The 26,400-nt window shown below is 38.6% G+C and overlaps 3 protein-coding genes and 1 long non-coding RNA gene across 7 annotated transcripts in view; 2 read left to right on the top strand and 2 right to left on the bottom strand.

The window, feature by feature from the left end:
* The first annotated feature begins 2 nt into the window (after positions 1–2).
* On the top strand, positions 3–6,953 carry ccdc13 (coiled-coil domain containing 13). Of its 4 annotated transcripts, XM_027290617.1 has the most exons (16): positions 3–155; positions 317–435; positions 597–769; positions 951–1,093; positions 1,180–1,322; positions 1,471–1,554; positions 1,641–1,757; positions 2,081–2,185; positions 2,293–2,463; positions 2,552–2,728; positions 2,954–3,115; positions 3,280–3,377; positions 3,667–3,729; positions 3,840–3,971; positions 4,591–4,701; positions 4,850–6,953. In XM_027290617.1, the coding sequence occupies exons 3-16, from the start codon at positions 600–602 to the stop codon at positions 4,860–4,862; spliced, it is 1,689 nt and encodes a 562-aa protein (XP_027146418.1). In that variant the 5' UTR covers positions 3–155; positions 317–435; positions 597–599; the 3' UTR covers positions 4,863–6,953. The 4 variants fall into 4 exon arrangements, with proteins under 4 accessions (XP_027146418.1, XP_019122663.2, XP_019122661.2 ...); XM_019267118.2 differs by lacking the exon at positions 317–435 and having other exon boundaries at positions 1,644–1,757; positions 4,850–6,952; XM_019267116.2 differs by lacking the exon at positions 317–435 and having other exon boundaries at positions 4,850–6,952.
* LOC113748118 (uncharacterized) lies at positions 4,572–11,539 on the bottom strand. The gene is made up of 3 exons (XR_003464135.1): positions 11,448–11,539; positions 6,978–7,103; positions 4,572–4,675 (listed from the first exon to the last, which is right to left on the bottom strand). It is a non-coding gene; the product is annotated as an uncharacterized LOC113748118 (long non-coding RNA).
* Positions 11,540–12,416: 877 nt separating this feature from the next.
* On the top strand, positions 12,417–23,468 carry tmie (transmembrane inner ear). The gene is made up of 4 exons (XM_019267114.2): positions 12,417–12,865; positions 15,023–15,140; positions 16,691–16,840; positions 21,901–23,468. Exons 1-4 carry the CDS (start codon positions 12,755–12,757, stop codon positions 22,218–22,220), a joined length of 699 nt encoding a protein of 232 aa, XP_019122659.2. The 5' UTR covers positions 12,417–12,754; the 3' UTR covers positions 22,221–23,468.
* A 991-nt stretch (positions 23,469–24,459) lies between these two features.
* The window catches only part of pth1r (parathyroid hormone 1 receptor), a 43,493-nt gene continuing 41,552 nt past the window's right edge, over positions 24,460–26,400 (bottom strand). The window contains exon 13 of the mRNA XM_010729214.3: positions 24,460–26,398. Coding sequence (XP_010727516.1) covers positions 26,036–26,398 — 363 coding nt within the window. The 3' untranslated portion in view covers positions 24,460–26,035. The remainder of the gene's footprint in view (positions 26,399–26,400) is intronic.

Below are 26,400 nucleotides of genomic sequence, written 5' to 3'. Positions count from 1 at the left end.
GTCAGAAATCTCGAGGGTGCCGTTGCTATGGATACAGCAGCGTCGCAATCAGTAAAAGAGCTGCTACCAGATGCTTCAAGTACCAAAACTGAAATGTCACAGTGCAAAAACAGCCTCTGAATCGTTTACAAGGGCGGAACTTCGATAAATGACAGGTGAGCTATTTTCCTAACTTGATGTGCCACTTCAGGAATTAAAGTTCTGAGAGCTCACATTATCTTAAACGTCGACGTTATCTCGCTAACTGCTCGTCACGTCAAATAGTAAATATCGTTTTTGTTTTTTGGCTAACAAGACTGAAGTAAGTCATTTTTAGTCCGTAGGCAAGGAGCATCAGTGATGATAACATCTGTGCTCTGCATAAGTAGGAGGGCAAATCCAGGGCCTTTATTTCAACAAGTGTTGTATCACTTAAACTTGATCTGCTAGTGAAATGTAAGTAATGATGGATCAAAGATTGCCAGGCTGGTAAAATTAAACAAGAAAGTGCCAAATTGTGGCACTTTAAATCAAGGGAAATGTATATCCAAGCGTCCATAATGTTGATTTCCACTGCCATTTTCTCCATCACAAGTTGATTGTTTTCTCCATCACAGATCATGGAGCATGATGATGAACTAAAGGATTTGAAGCTTCAGTTCCAAGCACTACAAAAACAGCAGGAGAAAAAGATATTGGACAGGAAGAAGGATAAAGAAACAGATAAGCTTAATGTCAGCGATACCCAGGATGATTTGGATCTATCTAAGCAAGGTGTTCAGGAAGACAGGTGAGTCTTACAGAGGCTGAAACAAATGTTTTTTCATTCAATCAAATTTTTTTTGATTAAACAAAAAAATATGATTGAATGAATGCGTTAAGATACAAATCGATGCAAACAATCCCTTTCTCAACTTGCAAATGATCTCTCTCTTCTACCGAGTGTTTTCATGTTAATTACCGCCCCGCAGATCGCAACAGAATGATACTTTGCTGGACCAGCTGAGGGAGCTTAAGGATGAAAATGGTCGGCTCTTCAAACTTCTGAGCGAGAAGGATTTTGAGATTAAACACCTGAAGAAGAAAAGAGAAGAAGAACGACTGGCTTTAGCAGGTAACCTCCACTTATTTTGCACCACAGTGATGCTATAGATACATCCCATCCCTGCTTCCTCATGACTCATTCACTCATCCGCTTAGGCACATCGGGCTTGACAGGGGATATAGCAGCCACCAAGATAGTGGAGTTATCCAAGAAGAATAGAGAACTAGCTGCTGAAGTTGAGCGAGAAAAGATTAAATCCAAGCAACACAGCAACAGAATTAAAGAGCTTGAAAAAGAGGTAACAAAAAAAAATCTATTCATTTTTGATGAACAATTTGTTTTAAACTATATATTTGTTTAATCAAAAATATGTGGTTTATAATATCATTGATATTATTTCCAAAGGGAATACTTGAATAAGTGTAATGGTATGCTCCTGTCTATAGCTGCAAGTTGCTTTGGTGCACTCTCCACCTGAGCTAAAGACTGATACCAAGTCACAGAACAGGAGATCCACTGAAGACTGTGAGGTATTTTACCATAAGATTATTTTTATGTCTCCCTAACTTAAATGATTGAAACTCAGTCTGAATCATACACCATCTGTTCACAAAAGCAGGACAATCCAGTGGTGAAATCACTGCAAGAGAAATTATCTGCTGCCCAGCTGAAAGTGACTGAGTATCGCAACCAGGTTCAATCTGTCAAACAGGAGTTGAAAGTAGCTCAGAAGGTAGTATCTTTTTTTTTCTGCCTTAAGTCTAACTTCTCAATAAGAATAGCATATTCACACTTCATTTAAATTCATTTATTTCTAAAACATATTAACCAACATTTCTGTAAACGTGCCAGTGTTGTGTCAGCTAGCTCATTTTCAACTGCAGTCCTTTGGTGAGATGTTTCCAAACCTATCGAGCGATAAAATGTACAGAATGATGACAACAGACTGACTTTTCCCAGGCCTTAAGACTCTTTGTGAAGGTGTTGTAGGTGGCACAGTATAATTAATCGATGACTTCTGTGTTCCAAAATATGATCCACTACCTGCTGTTATAGGTTTTGATCAGTGAGGTTGGGGAAGAGGTCAACCTTCAGCAATTGCTAAGCTGCCCAGGGAGTTTTAGAGGTCGCTCTCAGCAGATACTGGCTCTTCAGACAAGGGTAAGCTAAAAGAGTCCAACTTAAAAACATGATGTGTTTCTCAAATGAAAAGGTCCAAAATTATTTCACTTAATTCAGCATTAACAAAAATAGGAATTGTGCAACAGGTACGGGACCTTGAGCAGCAGTTGAACCAGTCAAATCAGCGAAGACAGCAAAGTGTCCTGAGTGTAGAAGAAGAGTTTCTGGGTGTGGGGGTACTTCAGAAAACCCCTCCCCAGGACAGGAACCTCAGCTACATTCGCTCCATCGAGAAGGAGAAGAGGGAGGCATTTGAGGTGCGTGTGCTGTACAATAATTGTGAATGAATAGAAAGAAGAATTTGTTAATGTGCTAAGACACTGCTCTCCTACCACGCCTGTACAGAGGATCTCAGTAGACTATGAGGCCCTCATGAAAGACCATGAGGAGGTGAAGAAAAAGCTGGAAGCCTCAAAAGCCCGGAACAAAATTCTGTCTACCGAGATGAAAACCCTGAAGGTCCAGATATCCACCCTCCTGGAGAAGGGTAAACATGACGACGAGCTTGTGGATGCTCTGCTGGTAAGGCCTAGATAAGACTAAAATATCTACTTATATTTATATACTTATCTTCTATTATGTGTACACACACAAATTGTGTAGGAGACAATGTAGAGCGTATCTGACTATATTTTCAATTATAAAGTGAAAAACTTGTATTTCCAGTGAATCATTTTTTCAGCCAGAATAATACAAAAATAATCAGGAATCTTTTGTGACAATCATTGCCCCTTCTATCTCTGGCAGAAGCAGCAGGCCCGGATGCAGGACGTGCTGAAACGACTCAGCCAACAGAGCAAGGAGACCCAGCAGCTGAGCAGTGAGCCTTCAGAACACAGCGCTCTGATCCAAAAGCTTAAGTCCAAGATCAAACAACTAGAGGAACAAATCCAGCAGCTCCCTGCCAAGGTAAACAGAAAAAGCAAAATCAAGATCTGAACTCAGCTCAGCAAAATGATTGCTGCATTGGACTTCGTATCAAAGAACACAAAATTTGAGTTGAAAAAAGTATTTGTCCATTTAAACTTTTGTCCTAATGCTTGGCCAAGCCATTAAATGTACATCTGCTGCAGGAGGAGGGATCGGAAAGACAGTCCAACCTCAAGACGATCTGCAGTTCAGGATCTCTTCCTGAAGAGGGCGACATTAACAAGAGAATAACATCTTCAGGGTACGTGCACTAATGGTAACCATACTAAATGATCATTGGAATATGAATGTTGTTAATTTACTTGATAAGAATTAGTCACTGACAGTCAATAAGACTATTGATGATGCATTTACATCTCTATTGTTACATTAAGACTGGGTTCTAAGATCTGGGCTGGCAAACTAAGGGTTAACAATTCACTGTAGCAAATAGGGGACTTTGTGTAATCAGGTTATTGATTTTGTTTGGGGCTGTGTATTCTACTAGGATTTCCTGTTAATATGACTGTCTGTCATCTTTCTTTTTCCAGTTCTGTTTCCAAATTTGGTCACAAACTGGTGCTGCCTGCTGTGGGAAGTAGTGTAGAATTCATGTAAGTAGATATAAATCTACTCGGATATGTTGATAAACATGTGCAGTTGCACAGTGAAATGAACGAACAGCAAACATGTTTGTTTTAATGTTGTGTCCTTTTCTTCTCAGGAGTCCAAGTTTTTTAAAATGTCCACAATGCTCCGCTGATGTGAGCGCACTGATGACTCAGTGTAATGAATATAGAGCCCTCTGCGTGGAGAAGGACAGACTCTTTGAGCTGGTTAAAGTCCTACAGACAAAGTAAATATACTCTCAGTTTTTTATCGGAAATGGTACATGGTGTTAGTGGAAATGTATTTCTTTGCCAAATAGAGATTTAAATCAATGTTAGTGCTCGTTTCTCTCACGTAAAGTCTAATATAGTCTAACAAAAAGCTAATATGACAAAATGTCAGTAAGATGCATGTATAAAAGACATCTTAGTCCCAGGACTGGCAGAATCCATGAGCTTTGACATTTAATATTTTTCAGATTTAATTTGATTTTCAGATTCAGATTTTGCATCACAAACATCAGAATGTTTTGTTATAAGTATTTTTTGTAGTCTGTTGTAGTGCCCATATCAAGGGCAAGGACACGCTTTCTATTTATTGTAGCATTGTTTTCTCTTAGCCTCGGAATTAATTTGATTTATTCAGTCTGATTCTGACTGATGTGTGCAAACACCTTCAGACTGAATTAAATATAAGAGTATTATGCTTGTATCTACACTAAGCATCACATTTAGTAGAGATCAAAGCAAACCAATTTAATGTTCTATGTTAAACTGAAGAGTCCATCTGTACACTCACTATCAAAAGGAATGGCAATATTTATTAACTATTTTGAAACTTAAAGAGATCTTGCTTGAATCTTCCAGAGAAAAAGAGATGTACCAGAGGTTTTTGGAGGCCAAACAGGAATACCAGGAGGAACGCCGGAGGATGGTGATCCTGGAGCAGCAGCTGGAGAGGACACAATTAGATTCAAAGTAATGACTGTAAAAGCAGCAAGGATAGAATTGATATGCCAAGTGTGAGTGACAACATGATGCAATAATGTCAAGCAGATTTTCATTTTTTTTTTATGCTCTGACTCATCAATTTCTCCCTTTGTCTGTTTCGCTTGTGGCTATCTAGGGCAGGAGTCTGAACAACTGGAACTGTCCACAGGCGATTTTAATAGACTGTCCAACAAGTCCATTGGCATTTGTGACAACACAGTAGTTGAGCTGGTTCTGAAAACAAGATTGTTGTTTTTCCCAGTTTTAAATTTAAACCAGACAGAAATAGTGATGCATGGAAATGGACACAGCCTGTGGACAGTGCTCATTCCAACCGTCATGTTTGGGTTGCACACAGATGTCCATGTTGCTCTTGTATGTTGTCTCCTGGCTGGTCATTCAGCTGGAGGAAATGAAGGGTGCTGAGGGCATCGCTGAAAAGCACTCTCCACCATGACCTGCAGCTCTGCAGTGACGTGATGAGACAAGTCAAGCATGTTTTCCTGCAGGCTCTGTGACAGCCTAGACAAGACACTAACCAGGGGAACTGGCTGGTCCCTGCTCAACCTCACGTCCAGCTGAGCCCTACCTTCTCCTGTCACATGTGACAAACAGCAGCCTGCAGGAAACAGGCTCTCCTCTTCTGCCACACAAACATCCTGTAGATCTCCGTCTTTTTCGTCGTTTGAGCCTTCAAGACATTTGTGATGTGCTGGGTGACCTCAGTTTAACCACTTAAGTTCCTTGAGAAGCAGATCTTTCAATTTAACCCTGATGGCACCAGATAAGTGTCCCCTTGGTTTCCTATGTTATGTTCTTGCTGTTTTATAAATGTCACTGTCACATTTTATTAGATCTATATGTCTTTTCCACTGCTGGCAACCGTAAGTGCATTTCATTTCAGAGAACTACAGAGCAATAATGTAATGTAAAACTAATGGTTCGTCCAATTTAATCAATAAAACAGGAACCGGATCTTAACCAAATATTTACAATATATTGTTTACCTTCATGGCTATGACCCTCCTAGAGATTTTTGAGTTTTTTTTGGCTCCCGATGGTTGTACATAAATGTGTGACAGGCCAATCTAAATACTAAACACCCCAGTTAAGTTACCAAAGACTTCAATATTCCTTTTAAATATTACTGCTAATCATTTCTGACTTGTAACCAGCTGTGTGGGAATAGTGGTTGAAAATGAATGCAGGCTCAAGCTACACAAACTCCCACTGTAGTCCTCCATACAGTCCCCAGAGCGTGTCACACGTATGTACAGTACGCGATCTTAGCTTTTTAATCCAAAGGTTGTCTCGATATGCGTAGCCTTGTGGGAGTGGCCTCTACATTCATACTAACATCCGAGTTATTTTCTTCCGATGAAGCCAAAAGGATTTCAGCAGAAACCCCCTCCTGCTTCTCCTCTCCCTCCACATCACGCTTAATTTAAAACCATGGCTGAGTTAGTGTACTGCTTCAAATACCGCACTATTTCTTCCAGGACCCTGTGGGAGATTGGCAGGTCCCCATTGGACTGAGCGAGAAAGTGCCACAAGACAAAAATATCAGAGTTTGGACATGATGAAGAAAGCCTTTATGCTCAGAGTAACAAAAAACAGCTTGTGTTGAATACCTCCTGGATAGAAGGTGAGGCACCTTTAATGTAGTAGAGTGAGATGTGTCATTGGAGGAACGGATGAGATACCATAAGCTTAATGACTACATGCCCTGCAGGATTGCCAAATATGTATCAAATGTAGCAATGTGCGTCAGAAAGGGTGTTGATGGAGCAAATACTTGTCATGGTCCCTAACTGCATCCGATTCCAGGGAAAATGTTTAACTTAATAAATTTTTGTTTGTTTGTTTTTTTAAAAAATCTGCATAACACAACTTCAAATAAAAATGAAGCCAGTGTTTGTGAGCAACATGTAATCTAGAGCTTTTATTTTGAACATGTGGTAGTTGAACAGGACTGATGTTACCAGCTTTTGGATTTTAAATAAAGCTTTTTGCTGCTCGATGCTTATTTTACTGTTTTATTTCAGTGAAAAACCAGTGTTGTCAGATTAATATGACCACTCTTACTGACTTCAGTCGTTAAAGAGTGTCATCACTTTCAAATAAATTCCACTTTGCCAAACAATTTTAATATTGTTTTATGTAGCTGTATTACGCAAAAAGGTGAAGATTTATTCCAAAATGCCCAATAACCCACCAAACCAAACACAAACTTATGTAAACACAGCATACGTAAACAGCCTCACCTATTTGTCATTCCAGGTTTGAATGACTCCTTTCTCCATCCTTCTCCTCAGAGGTATTCCCTCGTTCTGGACCAATGCTTCCTGCAGACCATTGACTGCATCCAGAAACTAAAGTAAATAGTGGAGCTGTGAACGCAGAGGTTAAAGTTAGCCATCAGTATATGAGGGATCTGTGAACTTTACTCAGGCCAGAAAACGGTTTGTGCCTCTATGAGTCCATTCATCTCCTAGTGCCTCTCATTTACATGTAATGGAAAGAAAATAAACAGCGGAGTCCTAATGTGCTCATTTACAGTAAGTAGAAATCAAGTAATGAGCTGATATCTTTACTCAGACAGTGGCGAAATGCTGATCAAAGTCTACTTGATGAGTGAAATTGTTTCTGACATTGATATCCAAAATCAAGTATGGAGGTGTTCACCCATAATTCACAGTCATGTATTGTCATGTACGAGTTCTATCAGCAGATTAGCTGATCTTGAGTCTCTGTGCCTCTTGCGCTCTTATTTCAAACTTTTTTATTGAACTTTTTAAGCTTATTTTCAGGTATTATGTCTGTTTTGGGGTTTGTTTTAGTAACTTTGTTTATTTCAGATGTCAGTATAGTTAGTCATGTGTTTCATAATCCACTTTTGATGTACTTTTCTGACAGTACATTTTCATTGTCCTGCAATAATGCAGTCCAAAGCCAATTAAACATATATACTATGCTTAATCTATTGTACACAGCAGTAATGTGCAGTCTATTCAATACAGTCCATTTTAATTGTTATTATGATGAGTTGTGATTAAATCAACAGACTGTAAAGAAAAATGATCTTCCTGTTTCCTGGAAGTGGAATGAATAAATGTGATGAATTCAATAATGATACAGTATGTACTTGCTGAGACTGTATTATCTATTTAAGTTAGACAAGCAGAAATAAACATGCATTGTTCTATATAGCAAATATACAGGAATATATTGCAACTAGTATACGTCTTAGAACAACGGTACAAAAGCGCAAAGAGCAAACTGACACTGAAACAAATTGAATAGTGACAAGCATGGCATTAAAAAACGCAATGTTTCGACAAACGTCATTTGCTGTGCTCGCAAGGGTTGTTTTCCTCTTCATCGCCACCCCCTCACACTAAATTGAATTGCTCTCTGTGTTCTGTGAAACAAATAATCAATTTCTTCAGGAAACACTCATCTCATATCTGATGACATTCCTGGCAAAAAAGATAAAAGCTGCTGTTTCAATCCAATACCTCGTACTTACCATATCTCACCTGAAAACTACCACTGTCGAAAAAGAAAGACAGACGATGCGTACATTTAGACATTTATTTATAGCCAAAATGGGACGTAAATGTACCAAAGCTGGATGTTTGAATCACTGGCTGTATCATGTGTGTACATTATCACTGGTGCAGATATCCTTAGAGAGCAAAGATGTTTAAGTTTTGCTTTTCAACATATGCTGACACATTGGCACTGACATTTTGCTCACATACGTGATCACTGCCGCCTTTTGCAGATGTGTACATGAGCACCACTGATTACATGCCTGCTGATTTTTAGTTTTACCTTTATCTGATAGTTCACAGCAGAGAGATACAGAAATAATTGGGAGAGACAAAGGCGATAACACGCTCGCTCAGCCACCTCAACTCCCTAAGAGAGTGCTCATCGTTCGGTGAGATGCTGTATGTGTATGCTTCATGAATACAAATGTGTGAAGATTTGTTCTGACACAACTGTTGCATCCACTGATTAATACTTAATGGGACCTCTTTGTGTCTGCACATGTTCACATACTGTAGCACTTCATATAGTGCACCATGTCAAGGTGGTATGCAAAATATTATCAGGCCCACAAAAAGAAAAGCAAGATGCTTGGATATTTCAAAATGTTTTGAAGCTTTCCGGACAAGAGTTACATTGTTGAAATAGAGTACAACTAAAAATGTACACAGGTTTTGTTCATTTCTGTCAGCTGCTGCATCTTGTACACACTGTTCTGCCTCCTCGTCTAACCAGTTCCAAAATAATGTCTGCAATTCAGAAAAAGACATTTGTAAACTTGTAATGTGCTACACATGTCCAAACTTACTTGTCCTCTATTCCCTCATACCAGGAATTGATTGCTCCAAGCGTGTTTCATCTATCACACAGAATCTGGCTCAGCAGACAGCAATAGGACAAAAATGTCAAACACTCAGAGGATGCTTTTTGACTCACTGTATTACAGTCAGTGTGAACTTCAGTGTCTGAGGCTTGAGGATACAATGTCTTGACCCCAACACATCAAAATAGTAAGCAAAGTCATTCTATTCGGTTTTTTTTGCTTTTTTTCATTTATTTTTTTTCATTTTTGTGAGGAAGCACCAACTCCCTCACTGTTCCCTGGCCCACCCTTGCTATTATTTTCATTGGCTGACCGAATATGTGGAAGAATCTCAATTAATTAAGGTAAATAATGCTTGTATGTTGATTATTTTTGAATGTACAGTATTTTTGGTTATATTGCAGAATCTAATGTGAATTTGTTGGCACAAGCAAATCCAATAAATTATGTGTTTTTTTTAATTGTTAATCTTGTTAACTTCCACAGCTCCACTCTGATAGGCTGATTTGAACTGGAGAGAAGGTTGGGGTTTTTCAGTTTAGTATGTTATGGGAAGAGCAGCACCCTAACATTTCTTTGTTGAATGATACTTTTTGTTTTGTGACTGAATCCTAAAAAAGTTAACCTGTTTTCTGCACACCTCCAGGCCAGTGTGATGCTTTTGCAACCCCAGAACTCTCTTTGCAACATGTCTGAGTGTGATACAATGTCACATAGCATCTATTTACTACTTCAGCAAGTGCAGAAGAAACATTTGTGAAACAGAAATACTCAATGTCTCATAAAACACAAAAAGAACTGCCAGTGGTCGACACTGTGTGCAATAGGTCATGAACCTGTTGGGTAGTATTTGGGTTAATAATACATGGCAGTTTTTAATTATATTTCACAAATAAAAAAAACATTTTTTAACATTGGCATGCATTTTTCAGGTTTTAGTGTGTGCTGGAAACTGTTGGACTGTGTTAGCTTGTGTTGTATGTCTAAAGCAGTAAATGTGTTTCTTGTTTTCTTTTTTTCTGTATTTGTGGTGTTGTTAAAGGTGAATATCTTTTTATCATTCAATGTGTGTGTGTCTGTAGATTTTCCTCTCAAGCACATCCAGACCACACTGTATGATTCTTAATAAGAAATTAAACAAGATGATGCTCTTGCTCAAGCAATTGAATGAGCAAGTGCGTTTAAGAGGTACTTCACTTAAAAATAAAGTAGGTACCCAGGCTAGTGCATCTTTTTAAATACTATGCAATTTAAAGTAATTTGTCTAAGTACCAGACAAAACAGCAGGCACATTTGTAAGTTGGGCTTGACCACTAATGGTGCTCTCATGTACCACTAGCATGATGACTACGTCCAACACCTTTGACAATTGCCGGCAGCTATTTCTGACTAAGGCAGAGGACAAGGGTTCTCATTATCACTAAAAACCCTTCGGGGCTGCGGGCTGCTAGCATACATTTTCTATTAATTGTCACCAGGAAAGTCAGACTCAGGTGTAGTACATACTGCATCCAAATGATCAAGACACAGAATGTATACTGCCTCGGTTTCTATGGTGATTGATTAACGAGTTGAGGGTAAAACAAGCGAATATGTTTCTGGTAAGTGAAGACTTAATGTGCAAATTCAAAAAAAGATCAGAGCAAACTGAACTATAATGCCAAAGAAATGACTTCGACTAATTCCATTTATTAGTTTTAGACCGTCCACGAGACATGAGGATGATGTTTGAATCGATGTGAGAAGCATGTCTCTGCAGGATGCTTCAGTCAGTCTCTATATAGTCATTTAACTGAAAACTCTATGCGACCAGTAAATCAAGTATGTCTGGCTGCTAAAGCAGCGTCACATTCATAATAGCAACAGATTAGATGAGGTTGGAAAGTAACAAAGCATACCCAAGTACAATACTTACTTAAAACTGCTTTAATCAAAATAATAAAGGAACAATTTGACGTTTTGGAAAATTGCTTTTTTAAAATTCTGCACAGAGATTGATAAGAAGACTATGAAGGCTATATTTAAGAGATGGTTAGTGTAGCTTAGTATCTAAACAGGAACAGCTAGTCTGACAAGCCAAGTGTAACAGAATTCACAAGATGTTGTTTAATTAATCTGAACCAAATCTGTGTATTCATGTAAAACAGAGATGACATGAATCTGACATAACTAACCAACTCTGTGCAAATCTACAAGGCCGAACTAATATGAAGGCCTGTTTGAGGACGACCCTGTGCCCCCTGTCTTCTTGCTCCTTTGTGATGCACCCCATCAGGTTGATCAAACAACTGGTCTACACTGAAGGCTTTCAAATGCAATCCAGCCTTTATCGGCCCTGTGGAGCAGGTGTACTTACCTCTGAGGAGCTGCAGGGAATTGACTTCTTGAAATGCCTTTATGACTGACATGGCTCGCTGTAATAGGTTAACAACCAAGGAATGAAAACAGTATTGGTAAATGACCAGTTGCTAGGCGACGACTCTAGGAAGTTACTGCTCAAAGAAGACTGACTCATAACCCCCCATAATGCCGCAACATGTTGATTTTACACTTTGCACTTGTTTTTGCATTGATGGCGTAAACCAGATACAGTGTGTTAGGTAGTGAGCTTTAGAGGTTTTGGTAGACAGATTTTTGACACAGCCTGACTAGCTATTTTCACCAGTTTCTAAGTTGCGAAGATAAGCTGACCAACTGCAGCCGTACCCCTAAATTCCACTAGGTCTGTTCTTGATGCAGCTTCATACTCCACCAAGAGAGTAAAGCCAGAACTTTGAGTGCCAGACTTTGCTTATTTGCTCAGATTTGGTAATTTACCCTTGGTTTATATGTTTTTACCAAGTTAAATTGTTTCCATTTTGTTTGTGTTTTTTATGACTGGAAGTCTGCACAGTGTATTATCATTATTATTTTCTTATGATTGCTGTTATTTTGAAAATTGACTGGATGCTGCTTCTGGGTCTGACTTCTGATTGGCTTCTTGTACTAAACAAATATTTTTTCCCATCACTGGAAACATCACTGAAAGAGGGCCTATAGATTAAAAGCAACCACATACCATACACTCCAAACTGAAACGCAAAACATAAAAACTTGAAATAACATTCATTTAATCTTTGAGTTGAACACAAATGACTGCAACCAAAACAATCTGACTCATTGTTTTGCTCTTTCCTGAGGTGGGTGCATACTGAAAATGCTGAGCAGGACAAAGCTGGGAGCATTTTTTACACTCGCAATAAACATGATGACGCTTCACTGTCCTGCGCAGGCCAACCTCATGGCTATCTGTACTGCCCATCCCCCCACACACTGTGTTAACTGCCTTTCCCCAGCAGGATGAGCTGCCTGTAAACCACACCAGGTCTATTAATTAATTAATGTTCCCTAACAGCAGTGTTGGCTCCCTCCATTGTAGTGGAGCAGTTTTGAGCTGCATGTAGTAGTGAGTGCAGTGTTTTGGGAGAAGGGCAAAAGATAGAGGATAAAAGCCGCAGACAAATGTGGATGGGAGGAAAACGTTAGCATCATAGTGACCATTAATCACCCAGGGCCATTGTGGTCCTGTCCTGTATACGGTGCCAGTGCAGGCAGGCAGGCAGAGAGAAAGAAGAAGAGAGGAGGAGGCAGAGAGGTGGCTGCAGGGAGAAAGAGGGGGAGAGTATGGCTGGGGATCAGCCTGTATGTCCAGCTCAGCTCCTACTGCTGGGCTGGGGAGCAGTCCTCTTGTCTCAGTGCTTGTCCTCGGTGTTCTCCCAGATCCCGGATCCTGAGGTAAGAGCCTAATACATCACTATGTCCTCCACAGGTCTCTCTAAGGAATATCCTGAGGGTTTCTCTGTGACGGGGGGCTCGTGTTGTTTACAAGGTAGCTTTATGTGATGCATACTTACTGTTTGGACACCACAGTTGTTGCTTGCATTACTAGATGAGGAGTGAGAGAACATATGCTGAAACCTGATACATTGTGATTTTACATGAACAGCTAAGCCCGCGCTTGGATGCAAACAGGAGGATGAATATGATGAGTCCTGGTATGACAAGTTGTTTTTGTGCAAGGAGGGTTACCTTTCAGAGAATATGATGACCTGACTACAAAAAAGCATCTGAAATCCATTATGTTTTCTAAATTAGATAATAATAGAATTGTAAATATCAAGTTATTATACAAAACATTATAGACATGTCCGCAACACACTCTATAACAAACTAGCCACAATATTATGACAAATGGCATGTTTAAAAACTGGGCAAAAAAGATTACATAGATTAAATTCCTGCATAAAGTTCCAAACTAAAGTCGGTAAGAAGCAGAGGGGAAAGAAATTAGATTGTGTGTCATATTTATTAATATTTATTCAGATATAACCCAGATTTGAAATGTAACAGCCACTGACAAACAAACAAATGTTTCTAGAAATGCGTCTAGAAACATCTCCATGTGGCTGCTCATGCCCATGTGGCTAACATGAGGTAACTTGAGGTCAGTATACTTTGTATAGTTTGTGCTGTTTGTTACACCAAAAGAAAACTTGAGGATTATAGCCCTAATCCTGCCACATGAAATGCCCCTCCAGGGGAAAAGACTTAGCATTACATAATCACCCTTGAGTGTAAAACTCATTGAGATCGTTTTCAGTGTTGCTTCTTTAGTTCACACAATTTCAGCAGCACCAGGAGACTTCTTTGGCAGACAAACACCATAGAGGCCCTCAAGACAGCTTGTACTGTCACTTTTTGGCATGATTGCTTGCTGAAGCAAACAAGCAAAAACAACAGGTTCTTTCGACCTGATGCCGACAGTGTCACATGGCATGAAGAAACAAACACAAAGAGATGTTGGAAATCTTAAACTTATTGTTGTTTGGTTACTTTGCTTACTTTTACATCCAGTCAAATAAATATTTTCCATTCTTCTTTGACGTTTTAGTTAATTTCTATCAAATTAAAGTTGATCCATCTTATTTATTCCTCTGCAGAGTCTCAGTGATCTGTACTTACACTTTCCAAGCACATTTTTAGAGCATTTCCCTGCATAATGGTGTTATCTCTAAAGAAAGCAAACGTAATAAGTATGCATTTTCTGATCCATTGCTTGCTGGTTTATGGACTAAAGTATTGAGTTTCCAAGACAACCTTGTATCATCCAATCAAGTGATCGATATACAGTAGACGGGATAACTCCTCTGTGATTTTATCAGAGAACCAATATTCTGCGAAGCATTGATCGAACACAAAAACACAGTTTTCCTATTTTAGTTCTTCCCAAACCTCCTTCTCTGGGGAGACATGTTTTGAAATGAGACAGGAGACAGAGTCACAGAAATATCTTAGTTCTCTGCATGTTTTTGTTTTTGTTTGTTTATTTATTATTTTTTTTTGGCAGCAGTCCCAGAAATGCTTAATACTTTTTCAAAGGGTCCTTTCATTTATTTATTTTTTAACATTTTTCCAGTGTCTTGGAAAAGAAATCACTTTTCCTTTAAGTCAGCTGTGTGGTTTACTCTTGAAGTATTTCTGTCAGGAAATGTCAATAATAAGATAACTATTAAATAAAATGACTACATCAACCACCCCAATAAAGTATGACACAAAGTTCAGACTGAAAGGTAAGGTTGTCTAAAAATGTTTATGGACAGATTGCTCTGAAAAGAAACTGATAGTGGTTGTGGTGGTGTTAGGATTTGTGCCCTTTAGAAGACATCAAACTCTTCTTTTATTTGATGTATGACGCAAATAGATTTAAGACTTCATCGTTGATTAATTTTTATTTGAAGTCAGATCTTACACCAATAACTTGACTGCCTCGCTTCACTGAAGTTCAAAGTATCATCAGGAATCACCCTAAGATCTTGTTTGCTCTCAGTTATAAAACCCGTTTGTGGGGATTTATTTGTGGTGTCCAGATACTTACTCTTTTTTTTCCAACAGCTTTTACCCACAGATCCCCCACCGAAGCCGGACCCCCTTACCTCAGAGACTGTTGTTTTCTGGGGGCTACGATTATGGCAGGTCATGGCCATCTTTGCGGTGTTTGGTTTAGCGGTTGGTCGGTATATCTCATGAAATCACTTTGTTGTCATTTTCACAAACCATTCTTCAAATACACAATTATTTTTAGAAGTAACCGCAGGCCAAAGATGCCTATACATGCAATTATGTGTCCACAGTGTAATTATCAAGCACAGTGTGATTCATGGTAATGACACTGATATTATGTCAGGAAAAAGAGATGTTTCCAGAATTGTGTCAGAGAAGCCCTCACTTTGCTTTTTATCCCATTGGCTTATCCCAGTTGATTTAGATAAAATGGCAACTGTTGGATCAAAATGTAGATAAATGTTAAATCAATAATAAATTTGAGCCCAAAAAAAATTGTCTTTGGCATTGCTGAAACATTTTCTGATTTGTTACAAAACTGACAAGAGGATCTTTGACTTAGTCTTTGTTTAAAGGGTCAGTTTACCCAAATTAGAAAAAAAAATACTTTCTCACTTGCCTCTAGCGATATCTAGCCATGCAGATAGTTTTGTTTTTATTTGCCCAGGTTTCAACATATACATTTATACATTTTCTTGTTCAACCCAAAAACACATGAATAAAATTAGTTTTGTTTTTGGCACTTGCTGTACGACACAGTGGTGCTTTGAGCTAAATGCTAACATCAGCATGCTATCATGTTAACGGTCACAATGCTAGCCTACAATGTATATCATGTTCTGTCCCACTCATTATAACCTAAAGCAATATAAAAAGCAATACACCTCACATCTGAATTCATGACTGATGTGTGTCAAACAATGTCGTCAGACAGAACCTGTGTCAGTATGATGTTGTCAGTATATTAACAATTAGCTGTCATGCCAAGGAGACAGTCAATCTTTTCTAAAGAGCCCCAGGAGGCTTAGTCCTATGTGCCCTGAAGGCGAAAATGCTGCAATAATGGCGTGGTGTTAAAAGGTTCCCAAAGGTAGATGTGCTAAGTACTGAACTGTTCTGCAATATTGATGAAAACACCTATGGTGCATGCATAAGTGCATACATGTGCGGTACACTTCAGGGTTTGGGTTTAAAAATATAGTCACTCTATGCTAGCATGCTGATGTTAGGAGGTATAATGTTTCCCATGTTTATAAAAAAGTCAGGGGATCACCAAATCCATTATGATTCATCATCTGGGAACCATCAATGACTCTTTGACCTGCTGGTGGCCAATCAACAGAGAGACTGACATTCCCTCTGTACCTAGCATGTCTGAAAAAAAATCTGCAATGTTACTGACAGACCTCTCTGTCAACAGTTCTTTGGTAGAAAATGGTTTCAACAAATACCGTCCACAGTGATGTCTGTGTATTGTCCAGCATGATGGGGATATTGATTCTGTAAAGAAGTGCTGCTGTTATGTAAATGTCATTTCTACATGCTGTGAGCGCTGCAAACAGGCAGAAATATCAGAGACAGGTATCTTGAAAATTGGGCAAATAAATGTGAGGGCTAAATATCAATACTGGTACTAATGACAAAACACTTTATCCAGCCTAATTGTATAAAGAAGTGTCAAATCATGTTCCTGTCTCTTTCCCCCCCTCTCTTTCTCAGTTATCACTCTATGTTGTATATTCAAATGTCGAATCCCGAGAACCAGAAAGGAAATAGAGGCACGGAGCCAGCAAAGACAGGCCGCCAAGAAATACGCCAACACATTAGAGACAGTGCCACCTCTGAACGAGCTGACTGAAATCCCTGGATGTAAGTAATCCTAATATCTTTCTATTACTAATGTGACTATTATAAATTGGAAATATGAACAAGCTGACATACACAATCTGTGACGTGGTGAGGTCGACTGTGGTGTTTTTCTTGGAAGGCCTCCGTTTGTTTGCTTGATTGTTGGCTGTGTCACATTTTCCTGTTTGATGCTGTTCGGGGAAAATAATCCTGTGACATCAGTGAACTGCACACAGTTTGTAATGCCCCATTAGGACAATCTGTAATTACTTTAAACCAACCTAAAGATTTGAAATACAGGAGAAATAACTGTGGTGTGTCCGGCTCTCTGTGGATTGAAAGCTATCATTTGGGTTAGGGTCTCTAGAATACCAAATCTGCAGGGTTATACAAGACTCTTCACTGTTGTAGTCCCTCTTGGCTATGAGGACAGCTGTCTTTTTACATAACATCTTTTCCTGTGCAGCTTTAATTTCTTAAATTTGCACTGTCTCTTCTTTTCACCTCACAAAGTGTGCTGCACTTCAATTCTTCTGCTCTGTTTTATACTAAATTTCCTCTTCTCTTCTCTTCTCTTCTCTTCTCTTCTCTTCTCTTCTCTTTCTCCCTTCTTTTTCTTCCAGCGACCCCAGAAGCCTCTGCAGTACAGACAGTCTCTGAGCAGGTCCAAAGTCAAAGCACTAATAACGGCCAGCTCTCAGTAGCTAGGGTCAGCGAGGAGCAGCCCAGTTCTCTCTCTTTGTCAGAGACAGGATGACTCTTCTTCTTTCAGACATTTCCTATTTCCTATTCTTATTCGCTAAGTGACTTTCCAGTGAAACAGCATATACGTCGATAGCCACTCTAAAAGTCCTCTTCATGTGTCTGGCACCCATATATCCTGCAGTCACTTAGGTGCTTCGCTGTAAGTGGAAGAGAAAATGCTTAACAACGTCTCTTTTGAAACTTAAAGCCACAATTTAAATTTTCATATCTAAAAATATTGCTTGGTGTTGGAGTTGTAGTGCAGCAGTAACTGCATGCCCAAGAAAATGAAACTTGTGGCCACAAAATACAGATTATACTGCTTCTGCAAGTATGATTTCTTTAGGGCAGCTGGACTTTTGTAGTTTATACTTTTGTATTTTTGTGAGGTTCTTAAGGCCTAAATGTTTTTTATATAGATACACGTATTTTGCTTCATTCATTCATTTGCATGGAAGTTGCACATGCGTATGACTTTGATAATTCTGAGGAAATTACAAGACAGAAATTTCCTATTGCATATAAGCAGCAAACATTGTAATGCATGCAGCATGCCTGCTCTGTGTTTGTTTCCGTCTGATTGCTTTCCTAAGATTAGCTTTGAATAAAGCAAATCATTCACACTGTTTCCTGCTAGTATGAATTAAATATGATCACTGGTGTCAACAACCCTGGTCTCATCTGTGATTAAATGTTCTTGTTTTTACTTACTCTTTCTTCTCCTGTTTAAAGAGTTTGGTGTGTCGCCCTGTGTGTGTGTTTCTAAGCCATTTTATAAGCTGCTTAGCTGTGGGTTTTTCAGGTTAGGAAATTGTCAGGATTGACACTATTTTTATTAACAAATGGACACAGCCTCAAGGAACTCAAATCACTTTGCAAAGGGGAACCAACTCGCTGTCAGACTTCAAGAGTCTCCCAGCAGTCTTCTAACGTTCTGGTTCCTACTGTGCATCTTTATTTGCATCCAAAAAGGGGTGTGATCGTATAGGGTGTGATCATTTCTCATTGGTTAGTTGCACATTATACGTCTTAGTGAGGTTAGTTGTGGGGGCAAAAGTAAATCAGTTACATGTTCTTAAAGAGAGTACATGATGTCATGTAAAGTTCAGAAAGGTCGTTCAAAAAGGCACTAGGCTTAAAGGTTAACATAGAAAAAGAACCACAATACAATTACTGCTTCATGATTACAAAATGATAATACTTGTATATAAGATAATTCCATTAGAAATATGACAAATAGGGACTGACATCTGTCTTCTCCTGTTCCTCCTGATGATATATCACGCAGTCATGTGCACAAATACATTCATTGGTTAGTGTGTATTTAATTATGGGAGAAAAGCATTGAGCTGTCAATAAGTTTTTCTTGCATGGTAACTGTGTCAAATAAGATCACATGGTAAAGCTACTGTGGTGAGGCCATCCATATCTCTTCAGTCTCTGGTATCATCACAGAGGGCAGATCTACAGTAATGTGCTCTTTGGTGACTATATAACTAACTAATGAACCGTGTGAACGGGAGAGGAGCTGAACACTGACTCCAGCCATTATAAAGAAATACTGACCATACTGTAATGTTTGCTCCTGAATTAACTGAGGAGGGGGGCAACATAAATGTGCATTTCTCCGGTCATGCTTAGCATACACTGAGATGAGAGATGGACTAATATTTGACAAACCAAATGACCACATACGACTTTGTACAATACAATTCTGAATTCAAACCTTCCCTTTTTTTTAATCAAGGCCTTGATTACGCACACTTATGAAACATTATTTAGGGGCAAACAATAATATATTTGAGTATACTTAGACAGTTATTTTCTCACCATTTAAATTATTTTTCTCTGCACGTCTATTCACACATACAGACTACATGAGTTGTTAACAGCATCTGGGACAAAAGAGAATAACGGTTTCACAATTTGTTGTTCTAGAAAGAGGGAACACAGTAGTCTCTGTCTATCACCCCTCTCCCTCACAAGTACGTGTGAAGCAATCCCTCCTGTTTGCCACCTTTGAAAATGAAGTTCTCAATGTCACCAGACAGTTACAGTTGTTAAAACAACACAAACACATATCTCACACATCTGCCACATATGGCTGTGAGGGGCATTGAGGGAAATGTCATTTAGGGTTCACAGCACATTGACTGAAGAGTGACGGACTTGTGAAAAAGGGATTTGGTCTGGTCCCACTCTGTTCACCCAGCAGGCGTTGTGATATCAGTGAAACAGACACGTCAACTCTGCATTTACTGATTTTATCAAAAATCCCAGCAGCTGTACCTTAGCTGAACCTCTGACATTTTTTTTAGAGGTGTAAAGGTCAAGGCCTTGTGGAGAAGGTAATGTTAACCTTTAATTATTCCACTAACATACACAGAAAACAACAGGACACCTGGAAAGAGAGGCACTGTTTGACCAAAATTGGAACAATGTTTGAGTCCGGGAGACATCTGGGTTTCAAAATCTGACATTTTTTATACAGCACTTCATTTAGCCATCACCAACCTAGGCTTTAAGCTTTCAAACCAACCGCTGATGCATCATCTCTCCACATTTTGTCAAAACTTGTCATATAAAGAAACAAGAATAAATAAAAAAATCAGTTTCAAAACACAAAGAAATCTATTCACAAACTTCTGATGGTTGGTTGATTATTTTAAGTCAGTTGGATTCACCCCAGCAGTAAAACACAGGACTAAAATAATTTTGGGTTTACTCTGACCCCCTCAGGCTGCTTTTGACATTTGGTGTGTGTTTGTCATTTGGTTTCCTGGCCTTCGTTTGTGTATCCAATGTCTTTGCAGCTACTGGGAAAACATACAAAGAAAAAGAGAGAGAAAAAGGAATGACGCTTTGTTTGCCACCAACTGGAAGTTTCCTTTGAGCAATTTTCACAGCTTTTAAACAATAGCTGCTGAAGTGTAAAGTCACAGCAATGCTTCGTGCTGATAATCTATACGTGTAATTTGTTAACTCGCACGTACATATTTTTATTTCTTTTTGGCCTGTTGGAGTCTGTTACCTTGAGTGTCAGCTTTAATTTAGGGGTGCATCTTGCAGGTGGAAAAGCTGCCTGTCAAATCTGATGCCTGAAAGAAAATGCCGTAGGCTTCAAGGAATCAAATGAAATGAAATCTTTTCATGCAAACTAAGGGTGGAATTAGAAACGTCTTATTTTCTTATCAAAGACTATATGTAGTTTTCTGGGACGAACAAAGAGACAAACAAAATTAAATGAGACATACTTAGATGTATAAAAGGGAAAGGCTTATACTAGGAACAGCTTTTAAACATTTGCTGCTTCTAAATCTTCACATGGAAACAACCTCTTTTAAGATTATCTTTGCATAGTCGGACTGGTCATACCATCAAATCATGTGTGGATCTCTGGATATTAAATACCAGGACCAGGATCACAGATATCAGGATCGCAGCTAATGTACAATCATGTAGGCTAACGAAGCAAAATCACTATTTACTACTATTTTGCTTCTGAATAATGTGTGCACCCAACAGAACTGCAGATATTGAATCACAAAGATGAATGTACTTGTCATCAGGAGACCTTTTACTTTGTATTGATAGTATCGATACACTGGAGGTCAATCCGCCCACAGGTTTGAGGATGTTTGTTACAGAGAAAATGTGCCGCCAGTTATGCAGAATTCAAGCAATTTGTTGTTATTTTTTGGAAAGACTGCTTTCTTTATGATAAGATCAATACCGCTCTCATATCTGCCTCTTAAACATCAATCTACAAAATATGTTATTAGTTAGTAATAGATCTATCTGATTTTGTTACCTTACCATACTAAGCTATGCTGAATGTTTATCCTTCTCAAGTCTTTGGGCGAAACTATGCTAAACTAACAAGCCACCAGTGGTAGCTTCATACTGATCACACAAACATGAAAAAGCAAAGTGAACATATTTCTAAAAATGTCAAACTATTTCTACAGAAGGGTGCAGAATAGATATTTAATTGTATATACTCGTTCCACTGAATTTGCTGCTTCTTTGAGGGAAGATTCATCCTCACCTCTAGATTAAAAAACACTGTCTTTGTCAATGTACACAAAGCTGACCGTAAACTTTTGTTCTCTATTTCTCACCCAGAAAGCACTTCAAACAGTCCCATTAAAGGAATAAACAGACCATGCTTATTAGAACAGATAGAAACAGATGTGGCTTCATTACACGGCAACCTACTTAGCCTGACATTCTGTCGGATTAAATTCTTCCAACTCTTCCAATTAGTGTTACAGACAGGACCCTGTTTATACCTAATGCTGCCATGAAGCCGTTAACCTTTTTCCTTTCTCTTGCAGCTGCAAAACCAGAAGAAAAAACGGAGGAGGTGACAACAGTCTCGGGGAAAGTGGACGGTGAGAAAGCAGAGAAGAAGAGCAAAGAGAAGAAAGAGGGCAAGAAGGGTGCCAAAGAAGAAAAGGAAGATGAAAAAGAAGCACCACCAAAGAAGAAGGGTGAAAAAGGTGAAAAAGGTGAAAAGGGTGACAAGGCATCCAAGAAAGAAGGTGGTGAAGGAAAAGGCAAGAAATCTGGAGAGAAAGGAGACAAAGGGGAAAAGGGGGAAAAAGGGGAAAAAGGAGGCAAAGGAGGGGCTAAAGGGGGAGCCAAAAAGAAGTGAACTCTGCCCTCCATGGACAAACACTGTCAAAGATCATTTAATATTTTTCACTGCAAAGATTTTTTTTAAATGAAATGTATCATAAAATAAACAAAAAATACATCAATAAATGAGCTGTCTGTCTACTTCAGAATCATGAACGTAGCAAGAACATCAGAGTACAGTAAAATCATACATTTATTGTCTTATTCACAATTCACTGATGAACATTAGAGACCAGAAAACATCATCCTATTTATTCCAAGTTTACACTGATATCTACAACGTGCCTACATCACTACAGGGTGATGAGAAGGTGAGATGGGTCTTTAGCAAACACTGCCTACATACTATATCTAAAGCATGAAGACCAATGTCGACTCCACTGAGTACATTTCGGCACGAGATAAATAAAAAACAATGAAACACATTTTATACTTCCATGAGAGGTATTTGAAAACAATGAAATACAACATTAGCTCTATGATTATTGGGCGTACTGTACACTTGATTCCAAAACACAATCATCTTACATGATACAATCAGAACAAAATACTGTATTATAGCGTATTAAAGTGCTCAAATATAATTTTCCAAGTATTTTTTTTTTTATTTTTATAAAAGATTTTCATGCTGTGATACCAACCGCCTTAATAATGTCTGGATTACACAACAGGAACAGCATGTTTACTTGCCCAGTGGCAATTAGTGGAAAGCCAGATTGAATATGAAGAGCAACCACCTCAAATACATTTTTAAATATTGTACAAACTACAAGTGTACTCATGAACAAATTCATAATTAAGTCTTCAGAGAATGGCAAGAAATGCAATAAATACCAACTAAAAGAGTTCAATCTGAAAAATTATTAAGATACTGTATTATCAAGTGACAAAGGTTTCCCTCAATGTGACCAACAGCCACCTGAAATGAATGCTGTAGTTATTCCACTAAACCTCAAGTTGCAGTTATGACTGAACGCCATGGAAATGTTCAAGTTTGGTCCAATTTCAATCCATCTCAGAAGTGAATGGTTCAAAATGCACAGGTGTCTCATAGGTGGAAGTTGTCTGGCTCAAATAAGTAATGTTAAATAATTATTGCAAGGTTGAAGTTTTTTGCCATGCCAAGACCAAAAACATCAATGTGTTAGTAAATCTCTCAGTAATTTCCATCCTCCTCCTACCCTAAAACCATTTTCTAAATCTTTTAAACGTGAGATACAGATATTTCATTTCATGTCTTAAAAAAAGGGTTATCATTTCTAAAAATTAAAATAAAAACCAGCAGGTTTAAGCAAATGTTACCCAAACATGAGTAAATGGTGCATTTGCTGGGGACTATTTTCAGCTGCAGATGATTATTACAGTACACTGCTTAGTGAGTTTTTACGCACCCAAGATGGTGTTTCCATGTTCATGTCATGAAGGAACACGTGAACATGACAGTAGGTCTTCTTATTGTTTTTTAATTGTTTTTAGACAACAATAGAGGCCTGTGGCACAGAGGAATGTGATATAACAAACAATACTTATAAGTCAGTTGATTGGTTTGGTTTGTTTGGTTTTTGTCTTTTCATGGCATTTGTTGACAGTATGAAAATATAGAATACCTGACATATCCTTTAAACACCTGTTTAATGGGAAACCACTGAAGACTGAAACCATTGTTTATAATGTTCTGTGAATAATCTGAATTTGTGCTGAATGTAGTAACTTATAACGGATCGGGTGTTAAGCTTTCAAAACTGAGTCAAAGTATACACCTTAATGGATCTACCATAAGGTGGAGCAAAACTGGGAATCAAAGGATTGGGATTGAGTTCACCAAAAGAACAAGAGAGCTTATTATTAATTGGTGGTCATGACTCTATGATGTAAAAAATGTGGGCTAACACGTCCACACAAGAGCAAATATTAGCTCTGGTGCCATATTAGCGGAAAGTAATGTGTGGTAAGAAGCTCATTTGAGCTGAATGTGATCTCAATCAAAGCAGAAATATTAGTCTAAACAAAATAGTGACAAATTTAGCTCTTGAGATCAAGTTCAGTCAAAAATCCAAGTGGAGAGTGAAGAGCGAAAAATATTAATGGTCTTAGTTCATTGTTACTAAGCTACTGAGTGTTTTGAATGGTTTTCTCATCTGCTGCTGTTTACTGTAGCATTTATAGAGAAACTTCAATCTGTGTGGGCGCTCTATTTCACACTTTTAGCTTGAGACTTTCCTACATTAACTATAAGTGTCAAATACTTTTTTTTATTTTTGCCGAAAGGTGATTTTACTGCAACTTTAAGACTTTTTGGTCACTGTAAACAAGATGGTGGACGAAAATACAAGGATGTTTTTTTTTTTTCTCTGGCAGCATATCATGCCTTTTCTCTTTGGTATAACAGATAATGTTACATAACCTGCCAACCATGCAGGTTAAGTGCGGTAAATAACAAGTTACAGAGTTTAAAATATATTGAGGAATGCTTCATTAATTGCCCTCTGTCACCTGTAAATATAATCACCAGTTTTGTTTTGGACTATATACATAATCAAATATTGCAAACATTCCATAAACAAACACATGAAAAAAAAAATACACTGAAACATAGCTTTATAACATATCCATACACATGAACACTATTAGCTCACAATTAGAATGTATTTCTGATCTTTGTAAACATTGTGACTTGTATATATACATTAAAAAGCAGCATAACACTGGACCGTCTGTGAAAATTACTGTGTGTTATTCATTTCATGGGTTTTCCTTCATATCCACCACAAATGTTGCTCTTGGAATTCCAGCGGAATTTGAGATTTTCTTGGATTCCTCATTTAATTAACATTCCTCTGGAATATATGACCGTTTCCTGCACGCTGTGTTTTTCAAAATGGGGTCGCTCGCTTTGAAAAATGTGTGAGAACACATGATACCATTTTTGTCAGATTTCCATTAAGTTCTGAATCTGAAAATGAAACATTCATTTGAACTCTTTGCTGTGTATTCTAATTAGAGAGATGAATAATAGGTTTCTCTAAACAGCAAAAACTGTACAACGTTTTGAAAAAAAAAAAAAAAAAAAAAAGATTTAACATGACCTTGTATAACATGCTCAGAGAAATGCTGACCATGCCAAAACACCACTTTAAAAGTAGAAAAATAGGTGTGCAACAACAGAGGACTTCAATTACCTGAGTACCTTCCCTTTTACACTGAAGTGGATTTGAGTCAATGCACAACAAATGAGATGCCATGCTGGAAAGCATGAACAGATGCCTCAAAATAGTAGTATTAATACTTTTTTAAAGCCAAGCCTACGCTTAGTCTACTCGCACTGACTTAATCCGAGAAACTTGCGGATGAAATTGCCCACACATGAGCGCTTAAATCCACCTGGCTTTACATCGTGATTAAGGCTGTTCCTGGCAATTACTGTAACTAACTCTGGTTTGATTTATGCTGAGAACAAGACATTTGCTAAAAACAAGAAAACAAGATAACAACAGTTATGGCAGTGGAAAAAGAAAGAAGAAACGGCAGTCTGTTTTCATCCTTTTACACATTCACTGTGGCAGGTGGTTGGTGAAAGAGTTGAGAGTATTTGCCACAACAATGAGGGTCATCATCCTCAAATAAAGGTGGCCCAGCTCACATAAGTGATACACCCTTTTTTCCTTGAGCCTCATCACTCGACAATGTTCTGGCTCAATTCACAGGAGAAAAAACTGGCAGTGTTGATGTATGCAGCCATCCCCTTCAGACCATCCTGAGACTGTTTCATGATTTGTTTTTGTTTTTGTTTTGTTTTTTTGCCCCCGTTTTCATCCCTGTATGTCCTGGAGGTCACATGACTGTCTCCCTCTCCTCCTCCACCACAGGCGAGGGTTTCTCGTCCTCGCAGGGCCGCGTGTGAGCTGAATGCTCCTCATCAGGAATGTGAAGTTCCTGTCCTGATGAAGGTATAGAGTTCTCTGAGACAGAGCCATTCTTCACGTACCCAGGGAGGTTCCGGTGCCCGTTTACAGGTACCGGTCCCAGTCTCGTGGTGAGGTGGAGGGCCAGTGGTCCTCTGGCAGTGACGTTGGTGACACTGGTGTGTGACACCATGGGTCCATAGCTGTAAGTGTTACTGCCGCTCCGAGCTTTTCTTTTGAAGTCCAGGGCCAGAGTCCTCCTGCTCCAGGACTTTTTTATCTCAGCTTGCACCT

The sequence above is a fragment of the Larimichthys crocea genome, chromosome II, assembly GCF_000972845.2.
Source record: "Larimichthys crocea isolate SSNF chromosome II, L_crocea_2.0, whole genome shotgun sequence".
In the NCBI taxonomy this organism is placed as follows: Eukaryota; Metazoa; Chordata; class Actinopteri; family Sciaenidae; genus Larimichthys; species Larimichthys crocea.
Note: the sequence above shows the minus strand (reverse complement) of the source record. Positions and strands in the feature narration are given on the sequence as shown.

Bases quoted from the DNA above. Each gene is read 5' to 3' on its own strand.
- tmie (XM_019267114.2), top strand. From the start codon at position 12,755: ATGGCTGGGGATCAGCCTGTATGTCCAGCTCAGCTCCTACTGCTGGGC. The intron at 12,866-15,022 runs GTAAGAGCCTAA...TTTTTCCAACAG, and splicing joins CCCAGATCCCGGATCCTGAG to CTTTTACCCACAGATCCCCC. The intron at 15,141-16,690 runs GTCGGTATATCT...TCTCTTTCTCAG, and splicing joins GGTGTTTGGTTTAGCGGTTG to TTATCACTCTATGTTGTATA.
- ccdc13 (XM_027290617.1), top strand. From the start codon at position 600: ATGGAGCATGATGATGAACTAAAGGATTTGAAGCTTCAGTTCCAAGCA. The intron at 1,323-1,470 runs GTAACAAAAAAA...TCCTGTCTATAG, and splicing joins TTAAAGAGCTTGAAAAAGAG to CTGCAAGTTGCTTTGGTGCA. The intron at 1,555-1,640 runs GTATTTTACCAT...TGTTCACAAAAG, and splicing joins GATCCACTGAAGACTGTGAG to CAGGACAATCCAGTGGTGAA.